This window comes from Nerophis ophidion, linkage group LG02, assembly GCF_033978795.1.
Source record: "Nerophis ophidion isolate RoL-2023_Sa linkage group LG02, RoL_Noph_v1.0, whole genome shotgun sequence".
NCBI classification, from domain to species: Eukaryota; Metazoa; Chordata; class Actinopteri; order Syngnathiformes; family Syngnathidae; genus Nerophis; species Nerophis ophidion.
This window is the reverse complement of record NC_084612.1, coordinates 31,778,697-31,792,103: the sequence shown is the minus strand read 5'-3', so window position 1 is coordinate 31,792,103 and position 13,407 is coordinate 31,778,697. Positions and strand designations below refer to the sequence as shown.

At 38.3% G+C, this 13,407-nt stretch overlaps 1 protein-coding gene across 1 annotated transcript in view; it reads right to left on the bottom strand.

The window, feature by feature from the left end:
• The window catches only part of cog4 (component of oligomeric golgi complex 4), a 21,512-nt gene extending 8,178 nt beyond the window's left edge, over positions 1-13,334 (bottom strand). Inside the window, exons 1-14 of the mRNA XM_061881453.1 lie at positions 12,998-13,334; positions 12,165-12,247; positions 10,972-11,086; positions 10,724-10,898; positions 8,056-8,249; positions 7,877-7,982; positions 6,631-6,788; positions 6,239-6,297; positions 5,970-6,094; positions 5,767-5,885; positions 4,079-4,245; positions 3,816-3,984; positions 3,427-3,489; positions 3,240-3,353 (exon numbers count right to left, since the gene is read on the bottom strand). Of these exons, the coding sequence (XP_061737437.1) occupies positions 3,240-3,353; positions 3,427-3,489; positions 3,816-3,984; positions 4,079-4,245; positions 5,767-5,885; positions 5,970-6,094; positions 6,239-6,297; positions 6,631-6,788; positions 7,877-7,982; positions 8,056-8,249; positions 10,724-10,898; positions 10,972-11,086; positions 12,165-12,247; positions 12,998-13,132 (1,782 nt within the window). The 5' untranslated portion in view covers positions 13,133-13,334. The remainder of the gene's footprint in view (positions 1-3,239; positions 3,354-3,426; positions 3,490-3,815; positions 3,985-4,078; positions 4,246-5,766; positions 5,886-5,969; positions 6,095-6,238; positions 6,298-6,630; positions 6,789-7,876; positions 7,983-8,055; positions 8,250-10,723; positions 10,899-10,971; positions 11,087-12,164; positions 12,248-12,997) is intronic.
• Between the last annotated feature and the right edge of the window lie 73 nt (positions 13,335-13,407).

Here is a 13,407-nt window from a genome sequence, read left to right as displayed (position 1 = left end):
AAAAAAAAAAAAAAAAAGAACAATAGTGTCACAGTGGCTTACACTTGCATCGCATCTCATAAGCTTGACACCTCACTGTGTCCAATGTTTTCACAAAGATAAAATAAGTGATATTTTTGGTTCGTTTAATAGTTAAAACAAATTTACATTATTGCAATCACTTGATAAAACATTGTCCTTTACAATTATAAAAGCTTTTTTTAAAAAATCTACTACTTTGCTAGCATATCAGCAGACTGGGGTAGATCCTTCTAAAATCCTATTTATTGAATGAATACAGAATCGTTTTGAATCGGAAAAATATTGTTTTTGAATCGAGAATCGCGTCGAATCGAAAAAAATCGATATATTATCGAATCGCGACCCCAAGAATCGATATTGAATCGAATCGTGGGACACCCAAAGATTCGCAGCCCTAATATTTACTTGTATTCAATCACATCGTTCTTGTTCCAAAATGTTGGAACTGTGTGTGAATGTTTTAAAAAGGTGAGCTTTGATGATCTTATGATGTCTGTGTTATGTGAAGTGTTCGATGCTCGGTTTGCTGCTATCTAGTTAAGACCAACCATTTAGCATTTTTGGTAAGGGTTGTAGCTAATTGAACACATTGTTAAATTGATTAAAGCAACCTTATTATTGAACATTCAGGGCTATATCTATTTCATATAAACATTTTTGACATTGTTTTATATAACAAACATATTTACATGACAGAAGAAAAATGCTTGTTTGCTGAGATAGGCTCCAGCACCACCTGCGACTCCAAAAGGGACAAGTGGTAGAAAATGGATGTATATGTACTTGACTGGTGAACAGTCCAGAGTTTAATCCATCCAAAGTCAGCTGGAAAAGGCTCCAGCTAACTTGAACTGGATAAGCATGAGAAAGTAAAAGACAAAAATACACTACATTGCCAAAAGGTGATGAGGTGGCGACTAGTCCAGGGTGTACCCCGCCATCCGCCCGAATGCAGCTGAGATAGGCTCCAACACCCCCCGCCACCCCAAAAGAGACAAGCGGTAGAAAATGGATGGAGTTCCTACTTGGCGGAAGTCCAGTCAATTAACAGCAATTAAACTAAGGACGACTGTACCTGCACAATCCAAGTACGATCCAACAAAATACGAGGCCCAGTTTTGCTTGAGACGGAAAATATGTATTTTATAGACAGAATATAGTAAAACGGGTTCTTAACTTTTTGACCTCGGGGCACAACAAAACAACCCCACACCATAAATCCTCACACTCAGCACAATGCAGTCCAAAAATGTACCGTTCTCCTGGCAACCTCCAAACCCAGACCCGTCCATCAGATTTCCAGATGGTAAAGCGTAATTCATCACTCCAGAGAACGCGTCTCCACTGCCTTATAGTCCAGTGGCGACATGCTTAACACCACTGCATCTGACACTTTGCATTGGACTTGGCAATGTATGGCTTAGATGCAGCTGTTCGGCCATGGAAACCCATTCCATGAAGCTCTCTGTGTACTGTTCATGGGCTATTCGGAAGGTCACATGAAATTTGGAGCTCTGTAGCCACTGACAATGCAGAAAGTCGGCGACCTTTTGGCACTATGCGCTTCAGCATCCGCTGACCCCTCTATGTCTTTTTACGTGGCCTACCACTTGGTGGCTAAGTTGCTGTTGTTCCCAAACTCTTCCATTTTCTTATTATAAAGCCGACAGTTGACTTTGCAATATTTAGGAGTGAGGAAATTTCCCGACTGGATTTGTGGCACAGGTGGCATCCTATGACAGTTCCACGCCGGAAATCACTGAGCTTCTGAGAGCAACCCATACTTTCACAAATGTTTGTAGAAACAGTCTCCATGCCTAAGTGCTTGATTTTATACACTTGTGGCCGGGCGTGATTAGTACACCTGATTCTGATCATTAGTATGAGTGGCCAAATACTTTTGGCAATATAGTGTACTTCATTGATGCTAATTCTTAAAGGGTAACTGCGCCATATTTTGATTTTGTCTATCATTCCCAATCCCAATCCAACACAAAAACACATTTGTTTGTCTTTTTTTCCCAATGTATTCTAATTCTTAAAATATGGCAAATACAAGGTGGCTAACACGCAGCTAATGTGAGTACTCTTTGCGCAAATGAAGCCCTCTAAAAACATCCAAAAATCGCCAACAATAAGCCATTTACATGTTGTGACCTAATTATTAATCAAATATTCACAACACTGGTATTATAAGTGCTAATGCAGACAACCTATTTTTAGTCATGCCGTGATCACAGAGCACTAACCAGCGAATGCTGCTAGACTGACATATTGAACCGGTGAGCTGCTGCATCGCCTCTGAATTGGTGAAAATTAATTTTAGATTATGTATCATGCCTCCCACTTATATAGAACAAAGATGTGGCCATAAATCCAGAAGTTGGTCAACTTTGACATTTCCCTTATCACCAGAGATGGCGAGAAAAACACAAAAGGATGCTTGTTTGCGGCGCTTTTTTTTAACCTTTTGTGATGATTATGATTAGTTCTTCATCAACAATTGTATCAGTCAGCATCCCAGTCAGAGCAGTCATCATACAGTAAGGGATTGTTTCATAATGTTCGTAGTTAATAATTCTTACCTAGCGCTAAGCAAAACTGCTACTTGGTGCTCAGTATTTAACTAAAGCTAAATCTGATTAGAAAACAGCTTCTAAAACTTGCAGTTCATTCTCCTTATATTCAGGCTAAAAAATATATGGTGCTGGATCCTTGTTTGTCCCAAAGTAGTCTTTGTTGTCTCTCACAAAATCTGCCGTGAGTAATAGTGTTGTTGTTATTGTTGAAGGAAATAGCGAAAACTGTGATATGTGCCTGTGAAATTCATATGCCGCTCTGTGCTTAAAATGAGAAATATATGTAAATATTACATGTTAATGATGTGCCTGTTACTACATTTAATGTATAATTACAGAGTGTATATAAAACGTTGATGGACGTTTCTGGATGTTTTTTCAGAGTGCTTTACAGGCAGAATTGAGCAAATCCCAATACGGCTATTGTTAGCTGACCTTTACTAACAATTATTCAGAAGTTAGAAGGCATAGAAAAAAAATTAAAATAGGTGTTATTTTCTTACATAAAAATTGAGAATCACAGACAAAATTCCCACAAAAAATGCAATTCTCTTTTGACAACAGATCCCTTTTGCTATCTGCTGCCAGTACTTTTACTGCACAAAAGCTCCAGAACTCTAATGACTGTTTTTCTCCAACCTGCAAAAGGTCCTTGAACTTTGTAGATGTGTTGACAAGGTCCGACAAGCAGCTTTCGATCTTGGCTTGGTCACCAGAACCGGGCCCCTGACTGAACAGCTTGGAGCAGTCGTTCTGCACACCAGATGTTTAGATTAAGCAGACAAAAAAAGGAGACTACCTGAGGTACATATTTAATCAAACTTACCTCAAGGTTTCTCTTCAGAGTGGAGACGTTCTCGCTGCATACTTCAGCATTGTTGAGAGTCACCTGAAATCAAAATAAACGTCAAAGTCAGAAAGCTCCAGTCCCCACTATGGTGATGGTACATTTTGCTTGTCATCATTAGGGTCACGAGGATGAACTAGAGCCTATCCCAGGTGGGGTACTCCCTGGATTGCTCACCAGCCAATCACAAAGCACATTGAGACAAACAACCTTGGTTTTAAGAAATACAAACATTACGCTGCAATGCTAATAAAGCTCATAAAATACTAGTTCTATTTTTTTTTTTCAACAATTTTTTTTAGACAAAATGTTCATACACTCACTCTTTTAGATTATTTCTCATTTAATTGTTTAAGTAATGGTCTCACCAAAAAGGCAGCTTTGGCATTTTCAGTGCTCTCGATGTTGAACTCTGTGTTGAACTTTCCCTGCTGCAAGCTGCTCTGCATCAGGCTGACGGCACTACTGACGCCACGCTGGATGTCCTGCAGCGTGGTCGCAGGGAAGCCCTGGCGCAGTTTATTGTACAGCACCTCCCTAAGAGGTTGGGTGGAGGGACACATGGGTGAGACAACAACGAATGAAAAAAAAGTTGAGCAGTCGTGTATGAAAGTGCTTCGAATATGGGAACCTGAAGTCGGATTCCAGCACTGAGTTGGCGTGGTTGATCATTGCACACAGGCAGTCGATACTGGAGCTGGAAAGAGCTCGACTGATGCACTTTTTTACGATGTAGAAGCAATCATCCACCATGCTGGAAGTCAGCTGACCTTTCTCATAGGTATCCATTGTAACAGCCTGGAAATGTCAGAGATACAGTATTACAAAAGACTAAAATGTGTGTCTAACAAAAAAAACACACGATAATGGAATCGTTCCACTGCATCTATGGCCTTCCCCAGAAAACCTTTTCTGCTCAGTTTTATGCTTACTTTTTCAATGTAGGAAGCTTCGAAACTAAAAATCAAGTTAGCTCAGCAAATTTAAACAATACTATTTTCTCAAGTTGCTACGCCTCGCCATAATTCTTGTTATGGCACCTTGGAAACTCTCTGAACTAAAGGATAATCCAATACTACATCCCCACCACAATTTAATTGGATGCAATACAAGAGTTGTATCAGAATTCTGAAGTTAATAGGGCGGTACGGGGTTTTTGTATACCGTCTTGGTTACAAACTACTCCATTCGCCTTTGTGTTATTCAGTCGAATCCAGTGCTCAAACAAATAATTCTACGTGTTGGTGACTCAGTCTCTATATATTTATTATCAATTATGGCTGCAAAATAATCCATAATGGGGCCAAAGAAAGTTGAAGGTGACAGTAATTTGATAAAGAAGGTTAGAAACACTATTGAATTAGCCTACCTCTCCATCTAGGTTACCTGTCTTTGTCAACAAGTTTAAATTAGGATAAAAGTGATGTTAAATGTTTATTTGTTTCATTTATTGTTTATTTATACTGCACACAATTTTCTGCATGTACAACTATAATTATTCTTTATAAAATGTGTTTTGTGCTAGTAATTTTTAGTGTCTGGAACCTGTGGCGGCTGGTGGTCTTTCACGTAAGGGAAAAACATGTTCAACTACTCTTTAAATAAGAGTACAGTCTCCAATAACAGATAACAGACATTAAGATTAGGGGTGCTCAAAAAATATATTTGCATCCGAATCGCATATTTTATATATTTTTGTTACTGAATCAATACATAATTTTCAAAAATGTATTTGTTTTACTTGATAAATAAAATATATATAAATACATATAGATTTTTTTTAATACACACGTTTTTAGACCATCTCAATGCTTAGTTGCTGCGTGTATATGTCACCAACCAAAAATAAGTTTTGTAACCCTATCAAATGCAATAAACATATTTTTCATTTTTGTGGTATTTGTACTACTGCAATTGGAAGGTGTATAATTTAATTATTCTAAACAGGTAAAAATATTTAACAATATATAACATAACATAAAATATATAACACATTTCTCCCATTTGAAAAAACTGATTTGGGTGGTTTGTTCTGTTGTCTTTTTGTTGCCAATTGCAGATATATGAAATTTTTGAAAGACATTGACATTGTATTTAATGCTTTTTAATGTTATTTATGGCCTTAATTTTCACAAAATCCATGTAATGACTTTTAATGCTTTTTAATGACCCACAGAAACCCTGGTTATTTATAGTATGTTTAGACTGTGTTAGTTTTCTTTTGTTTTCATAATTTTGATACAATTATTGTGTTGGATCTCATCAAATATTAGAGTCTACCAGCAAAGGATCACAATTAGAAATAAAACAGTAATGGACCTTGTTTACAGACTCCCTCATGTAGTATTCCTCCATTGGTACGTAATAGCCGATCAGCTCCTGCATGTTCCTGCTGAGCACGCAATGTTTCAGCAGCGTCTCCACGTTCCGCTGATGCTCTGGGTTGCAAAAGCCCACACATTTTAAATCAAATGATCAATTAAATTCTACATGATGAATTGACACAACACTTGCTCCCTTACCTGGTGTGACACTCTGAGCATCGCCAACTTCAAAGTCTGCCAACATACGCCGACGCAGAAAACGCAAGTAAAGCTCCGCCCTAGCATTCATTAAGGTGACTTCTGCTAATACAGGATCCAACTCTCTGTTGATGTATGAATAAAAGGATTGAAAATAAAATAGTGGTGAAAATACTTAACAATAAGATATATTTTTTCTGACAGCATCAATTTTGATACAGCTCTCATTATTGCTGTTATTGAGAGGAAATAATGTTAAATCAAATTACCTGGGCTCGATCCTCTCCCCAGGCATGCTCTTCATCATGCTGCTTTGGACAACCTGAAACTACAGCAGCCGTTCAGTGGGTGACACATTACAAAACCTTTAGACCATGCATTAGAACAGTGGTCCCCTCGTGGCCCGATTGGTACCGGGCCGCAGAAGAATTTTTTATTAAAAAAAAAAAAAAAAAAATATATATATATTTTTTATTAAATCAACATAAAAAACACAATAAACACTTACAAATAGTGCACCAACCACAAACAACTCCCTTTTTCATGACAAAAACGTCCCTTTTTCATGACAAAGAAGGGCCGCGGGACAAATTATTAAGCGTTGACCGGTCCACGGATACAAAAAGGTTGGGGACCACTGCATTAGACTTGTGTTACACACCTTGTTGCGGTATCCCCGCTGCTGAATGAACTTGTCCACTATCTTTTGTGCCTGCTGGTCACATTCTTGCTGCAAATGTGTAATGAGAGTATACAGGTGGCCTGGACCGTAATACGTCTCTACGATGGGCTGATGCGTCTCAACGACGCGAGCAATGCCTGCAAGTAATCAGGTATATTTAATATAGACAGTACATAACATTACATAGAGTATTGTGGTGGGCCTGGTCCAATAAGATATTGTTCCATAAATTACTGATGATTAACACTATTAATGTCAGCACTATTTTGATACCAATTTAAGCACTAATGTAATCATAGTATAATAATAACAATGCAAATAACAATTTCAAACGCAATGAAATTGTATTTCTCATATTTTTTGTCTACCATTGAAATTGGAAGGTTAACAACTTTTAATTATCCTAAGGAAGTAAACAGACTGTATAAATAAAATGGACTCTCAATTATTGTTAGCGTTTCTGTGCAGTTTCCCCTTTTGAAAAAATAGGGTCGGTTTTTTTGTTGCCATCACTTTACAATACATTTGATGAGCTTATCTTGCTCACAGTTTGAAACTGACTTATTCCCATAATGTTACATTTGGCTTTGCAAACTTGTTTTTTTTCTCCTGATTTGTGTTACTTTGCAGTTCTTTTCACTAGCGGGCATGACTCGACGATACTCTGCCTCTTTCGGAAGCTAGCAGTTTCGCGTCCACTCACAAAGATGATTGTGGAAGACTGACAAGAGCGTTCACACACACGAACATGGAAAGCTTTTCGATGCTGGCAAAATGATCGAGTTCATTTTTAAAATATTGTTCGATTAATTGACTTATTATTGGCCAAGGCAAGTTGATATTGTAGCACAACCATGATGGCCATACATAAAAAGACAGTCACAAAAAACAGTACATATCTCCATCAAGCCAAATTGTAAAATAAATAAGCCCAGATAATTCAGCATTGTGTGTCCAATTATTTGCTAGTTAACAGGCAACTACCTGGTTCATGAAAAATGACCGCCATGCCATCGTGACTGATCAGCAAATATACATTATTGTATCCGCACCTTTATTTATTGAATCTGTTCTACCCTGTGCCACTCATCTACAGTTGTTGTTACGTGTATTTCTTCTGCATACATCCTGCTATACACATTATTGAAACAATTAAAACTAGTGAAGGAATTTTGCACACTACTCTATATGCTGTGGTAAGTATAGATTTCTTGTGTATGCTCACCTTCTAGCAAAAGTGTCAGAGTATCTGCAAATACGAGTGGAGCTCTTTTGTCGTTTAAGTCTCCTCCTGTTGCCAACAGCAGGTTCTCATCAGCTTTGGAGGCAAGCTTTGTGGTACAATGGGTGTGAGTCATTCGTATTCATGCACTATTGTCACAACACATTACCATCCGCACTGACCTGACTGCAGAGATATTGTCCGAAGCGAGCGAGGCCCTGCTGGTGGAGGCCCAACAGAGGAAAGATCTTGAAAAACCTTTCCACCTGGGGAAGGTCAACTGCAGCCACAGCTTCATCCAACTTTTTGGCGACAATAACCTTCAGTTTCTGCTCAGCCTCTTGTAGCAGTAACAGACTGGCATCCACAGCACTACCTGTGCAACAAAAGAGTCTTACTATTTTAGACAAATAATTTAATAACAAACTCAGACGTGCACTTTATCTGCTTTGTGTTAAACATACATTCAGAAGCCACAACAATGTACACTAGAAGAGTGGTTCTTAAAAGGGGAACTGCACTTTTTTTGGAATTTTGCTTATCGTTCACAATCATTATTTTTTTATCTATTTATACATTCTAACTTGTAAGTAAACATAAATAAAAGTCTGCTTACAATGGAGCCAATGGGAGGTCGTCTATTTCGCACATAAAATCCAATAAATAACCATTAAAAAAAGGCCAAAAATATTAAATTTACATGTTGTGATTTGAATATTAACCAGGTATTAGTGATATTGTTATTATAAGGGCTGATGCAGACAAACTATTTAGAGGGGCGCTGTGATCACAAGCCTGTGTAAAATTTTGATATAAATCGACTGGAATGATTGCTCCCTGGAAGTTTATAGATTATAAATCATGCATCTCACCTGGAAAGAAGAAGTCAGAGGACGTATTCCGAAAAGTTGGTACACTTTGACAACCATTTAGGACCCAAAAATAGCGAGAACGACAGGAAAAGCCGCTCCCACAGGCTCTATGACTTTTGATCGCATTTATTCAATATTTGGAATGCAAAAAAAATCAAAAGTTAAAGTTAAAGTACCAATGATTGTCACACACACATTAGGTGTGGTGAAATTTGTCCACTGCATTTGACCCATCCCCTTGATCACCCCCTGGAAAGTGAGGGGAGCAGTGGGTAGCAGCGGTGCCGTACCCGGGAAACATGAATGTTGACTCATCAGCAACATTTAAGTCATGTCTCTCGTAATAATTGTGAACGATAGGCCAAATTCCCCCTTCAAAAGTGCAGTTCCCCTTTAACCTTTTTGACCTTGGGGCCCAAGTTTTCCACTGCAGAGGGGCCCAGGGTCTAATGAAATATCAAACCTGAAATAGTAATCTTACTCTTGATTTTAATCATATTCAATAATTATATCTAACCAACTTACAGTTTACAACCTTGTCAAATGATATAAAACCATGTTAATCACAAACATTATTTAATGTAACACATAAACCTTGGGCTTAGGTCATGCTGATTAAAAAAATAAGTACTAACCAAATATACAGCATAAGGAAGGACTAACAACAGAGCTCAGACAAAAAACAGATTTAAATTAAATTATGTTGTGCTAAAATAAAAAAACTAAATTAATAATGAATATTTTTCTTAACTCAACGTTCAATAAGATTAAAGTGCAAATGAAAATATAGTTTCAAGACTTTAGTCATCAGTGCTAGACTGCTTCATCCCAAGTGCAGGACTAATAGACTCAAGAACTCCTTTGTCCCACACGCCATTAGACTGTACAACTCCTCTCTGGGACGGGGGGTATTAGGATGACAGGGGATGCAAAACATTAACAGTGCAATACGTTTTCATAACATGGTCACTACTGCCTACTTTGTCTTGTTATATTCTTATTTTACTGTTATATTGCTATTCCCATTGTTTTTATTCTTTTTGTAATATTTCTCTATTTTGTTTCCTTTTAAACCCCCATTATTTACTTTTTACTTTTTTTTAAATTGATCTCAACTCTGTACACTGCTGCTGGAATTTTAATTTTCCTGAAGGAACTCTCCTGAAGGAATCAATAAAGTACTATCTATCCATCTATCTATCTATCTATCTATCATTTTTGGGCTTAAGAAACTTCTCTATGACTTTATAATGTTTCTCCCTGGACTCTCTGGATATTAAACTTATACAACGCTTTTCGATCGACTCAATACTCAAAGCGCTCACAGAGAAGTGACAACACATTATTCATTGACTCCACATTCACGTATGCAATGTTATTAACAGGCCCGCTCACAGTAAAAAAAAAAATAGGCATATGTCAATGAAAATTAACAAACACAATTATTAGGGCTATGTATTTGATTATACTTCCATCCATTTTGACCGCTTATACCTTACGGCGTTGCGGGGGGTGCTGGAGCCTATCTCAGCTGCACACGGGCAGAAGGCGGTCTACACTGGACAAGTCGCCACCTCATCACAGGGCCAACACAGATAGACAGACAAAATTGTGCTTAATTAACTAACACAAGTTATTTTTATAATATTATTCTTACTAGGATGAGAGGATCTATGTGTAAATGTTCTGAACTCCTGTTTCCTTGCCAAGGTTTTTGCAGTGGGTAAAAGAATGCTCATCAAAGGTAAACACAAAACAGTTGAGTTAAAAAACAGCGCCTCTACTGGTTTTAGCCATTAAGTGCACTCTGTTGTGCCGCCAAAGCTTTAACCCGTTAAGTGAATAACACGTTCTGCACAATCCATCAAATTCTCAAAAATATATTGATTATTGCGTCTTACTTGCTATTTTCTTGTTTGGTGAAAGTATGTGTAAGTACAAGAATCAAGGCTATAAAGGTTAACCAGAAGACACCTACTTTCTTCTCCCTGCCTGCTCAGCTCAATGACAGACTGGTCCAGAGAAAGGTATCTGTGGATGTGAGCAGCTGCCTGTTCGTAATCTTCATTGTGCAGAGCTGTCTGCACGCCATCCGTACAGAACTTCAGATCAAGTATGTCATCAGCACGCTGGATGACATTATATAGTCGTGTCTAAAAATAAACAAAAAACATAAACAAGCATCAGTACATTTTTAACTTAAAAAGCGTCTTTTGATAAATTTACCTTTGCTAGATCTAGCTGTCTGACTTTGCGACTGACATTCTCTGCTAGGCTGCAGGTAAATGTGATCATGCCTGACAGCTGGCTGGCATCTCCTCCAATCAACTGTAGGTTGGGCCTGAAATGACAGAAGCAGTTTTTACGACAAGCACCCACCTTCAAATATGGCTTAATACAATAGAACTTTATTGTCACTGCACTTAAAAAATACAACAAAATTAGTTTTAAGTACAACCTTCCAAGAAAAGAACAAAAACAATGACAAATCACCACAAGAAGACCCAAAAGGGGGGGACCCACTATGCAAAAACAACTTTTCTTACCTATTTGTACATCCATCCATTTTCTACCGCTTGCCCCTTTTGGGGTCGCGGGGGGTGCTGGAGCCTATCCCAGCTGCACTCGGACACAAGGCGGTATACACTCTGTACAAGTCTCCACCTCATCACAGGGCCAACATTATTGACAACATTTATACTCACATCCAGACAGTAGGGCCAATTTAGTGTTGGCAATCAACCTATCCCCACGTGCATGTTTTTTAGTGTATTTGGGATCTGCATAACTCCTGAAAATTTAAAGTCAAACCATAGAGGCATGGCGGAAATATTTGTAAAATAATCTTGCCTGCTTTCCTACTTGCTCCAAATGAGCCGTTTCGAATTTGCCCGATTTGTGAAGTCTTTCGCACTGGTGCCGTCAGTGGATATTGCCATATATGATAACATTTTATCCAAAGAGCTTTCTGCGAGTCCACCGTTGTAGGCAGACGCTGTAGTCAATAAGTAAATTTTTTTCCCTCTCTAAACTTTTGTTGTGTTGTTGTGGGGCATACTGGCTTGTAGATGTACACAGCACATGCATCCTCTGCTGTTACCATTTCTAATACAAAATGGCGCGTTGTTCAAAAACATATCTGTCAGTAAAAATTACAACATCGCAGATGGGGAGAAGACGCATTCAAAGGGGAGGCACTAAAATAAGCCCGTCCACCAAACTGTGCATCGTGACGAGAATGTCAAAAAGAAGCTTGAAGATGGTCTGTAAAACATAAAATATCCAACATTTTGACCAAAGGACCTCCATTACACACAGTAGACCACAATAAAGTGTTTTATAAGTAGGGGAAAAAATCCTACTATGACCCCATTAAATGTAGAATTTCAGTTAGCAGTCAGTATTTTTTTAAACTGTACCCCATTCTTTGAAGGGCCAGCATTTTTGTGTGAATAGTTCCTTCCTGGCCCACCAGCTGGTCCAGCTCAGCCTCCACTGCTTCCTACATGAAAAAAAATCAACACAAGAAAAAGAGGAACATGAACTCCTACTGGGATAATACGAATGTACTGTACTGAAATGTACAGGTTATGGATATAAGTATAAATAGAAATATTACCAAGTTTGTAACTACTGTACAACCAAACATGGTTATCACATATTTTTGGCAATATTCTCCACATCTTGTCTTAGTTGACCTGAAGTTGTGGTCGGTGAAAGCATATAATATATGCATAATGCTTACACACATTTGTATTCGGCTGACCATTATAACTAGCTGGCATAATATTAATTGCATTTTCACAGTAACTTAATGACAGGATTATTTACACACTCCAAAAAAAACATTTTTTATTTATTTAAAAGAAACATACACACTGCGAGCCAATTAGGGACAAGCAGTAGAAAATTGGTATATGGATGATTTTATTTTCATTCATCCATTTCTACCGCTTATTCCTTTTGGGGTCGCTGGTGCCTATCTCAGCTACAATCGGGCGGAAGGCGGCGTACACCCTGGACAAGTCGCCAACTCATTGCAGGATTTCATTTTGCAATATTTATAAATACTAAGGTGAATTAGCAAACAAGACCACTATGGATGTACAACACTTGACTATGGATGTTCCTTCAAAGGTAAAAGAGAGCTATTTAGCACGAGCCGACAACCGGAAGTTAAACTAGCGTAGCTGGCCGCAGTGTACACGTCCACATACTGGATATATGTCATTATATGTCATTTTATACCAACCTCCTCAACACATAGTTGCTGATAAACTTTCTCCAGGTCCTCCAGCTCCGTCAGCGCTGCGATTGAGTCCATACTAGCAGAGGGCAGATTACCAGAGCCGCATCGTCTCGGTGCGAGCGACCCGCTGTCAGCCATCTTCCACTCTGGCCGTAAAAAATAATTCCTCGTCGACGTCTGTTAGGCACAACTATTTGACAAATCAGCTAATTAAAAATCAAAATACCGGGTTCATTCACCCAAAAATTGATTGTATATGGAAAAATACTTATATTTACATTGTAATATTTGGGCATTATCACATTAATTGCGTACTGGTGCGAAATTGCTACCTGTGAGCCCAAGATCAGGAAAACGCATGCAGCTAAATGCTTTTCAATGAAACACAGCGATTACCAATAAAATTCGTGTTT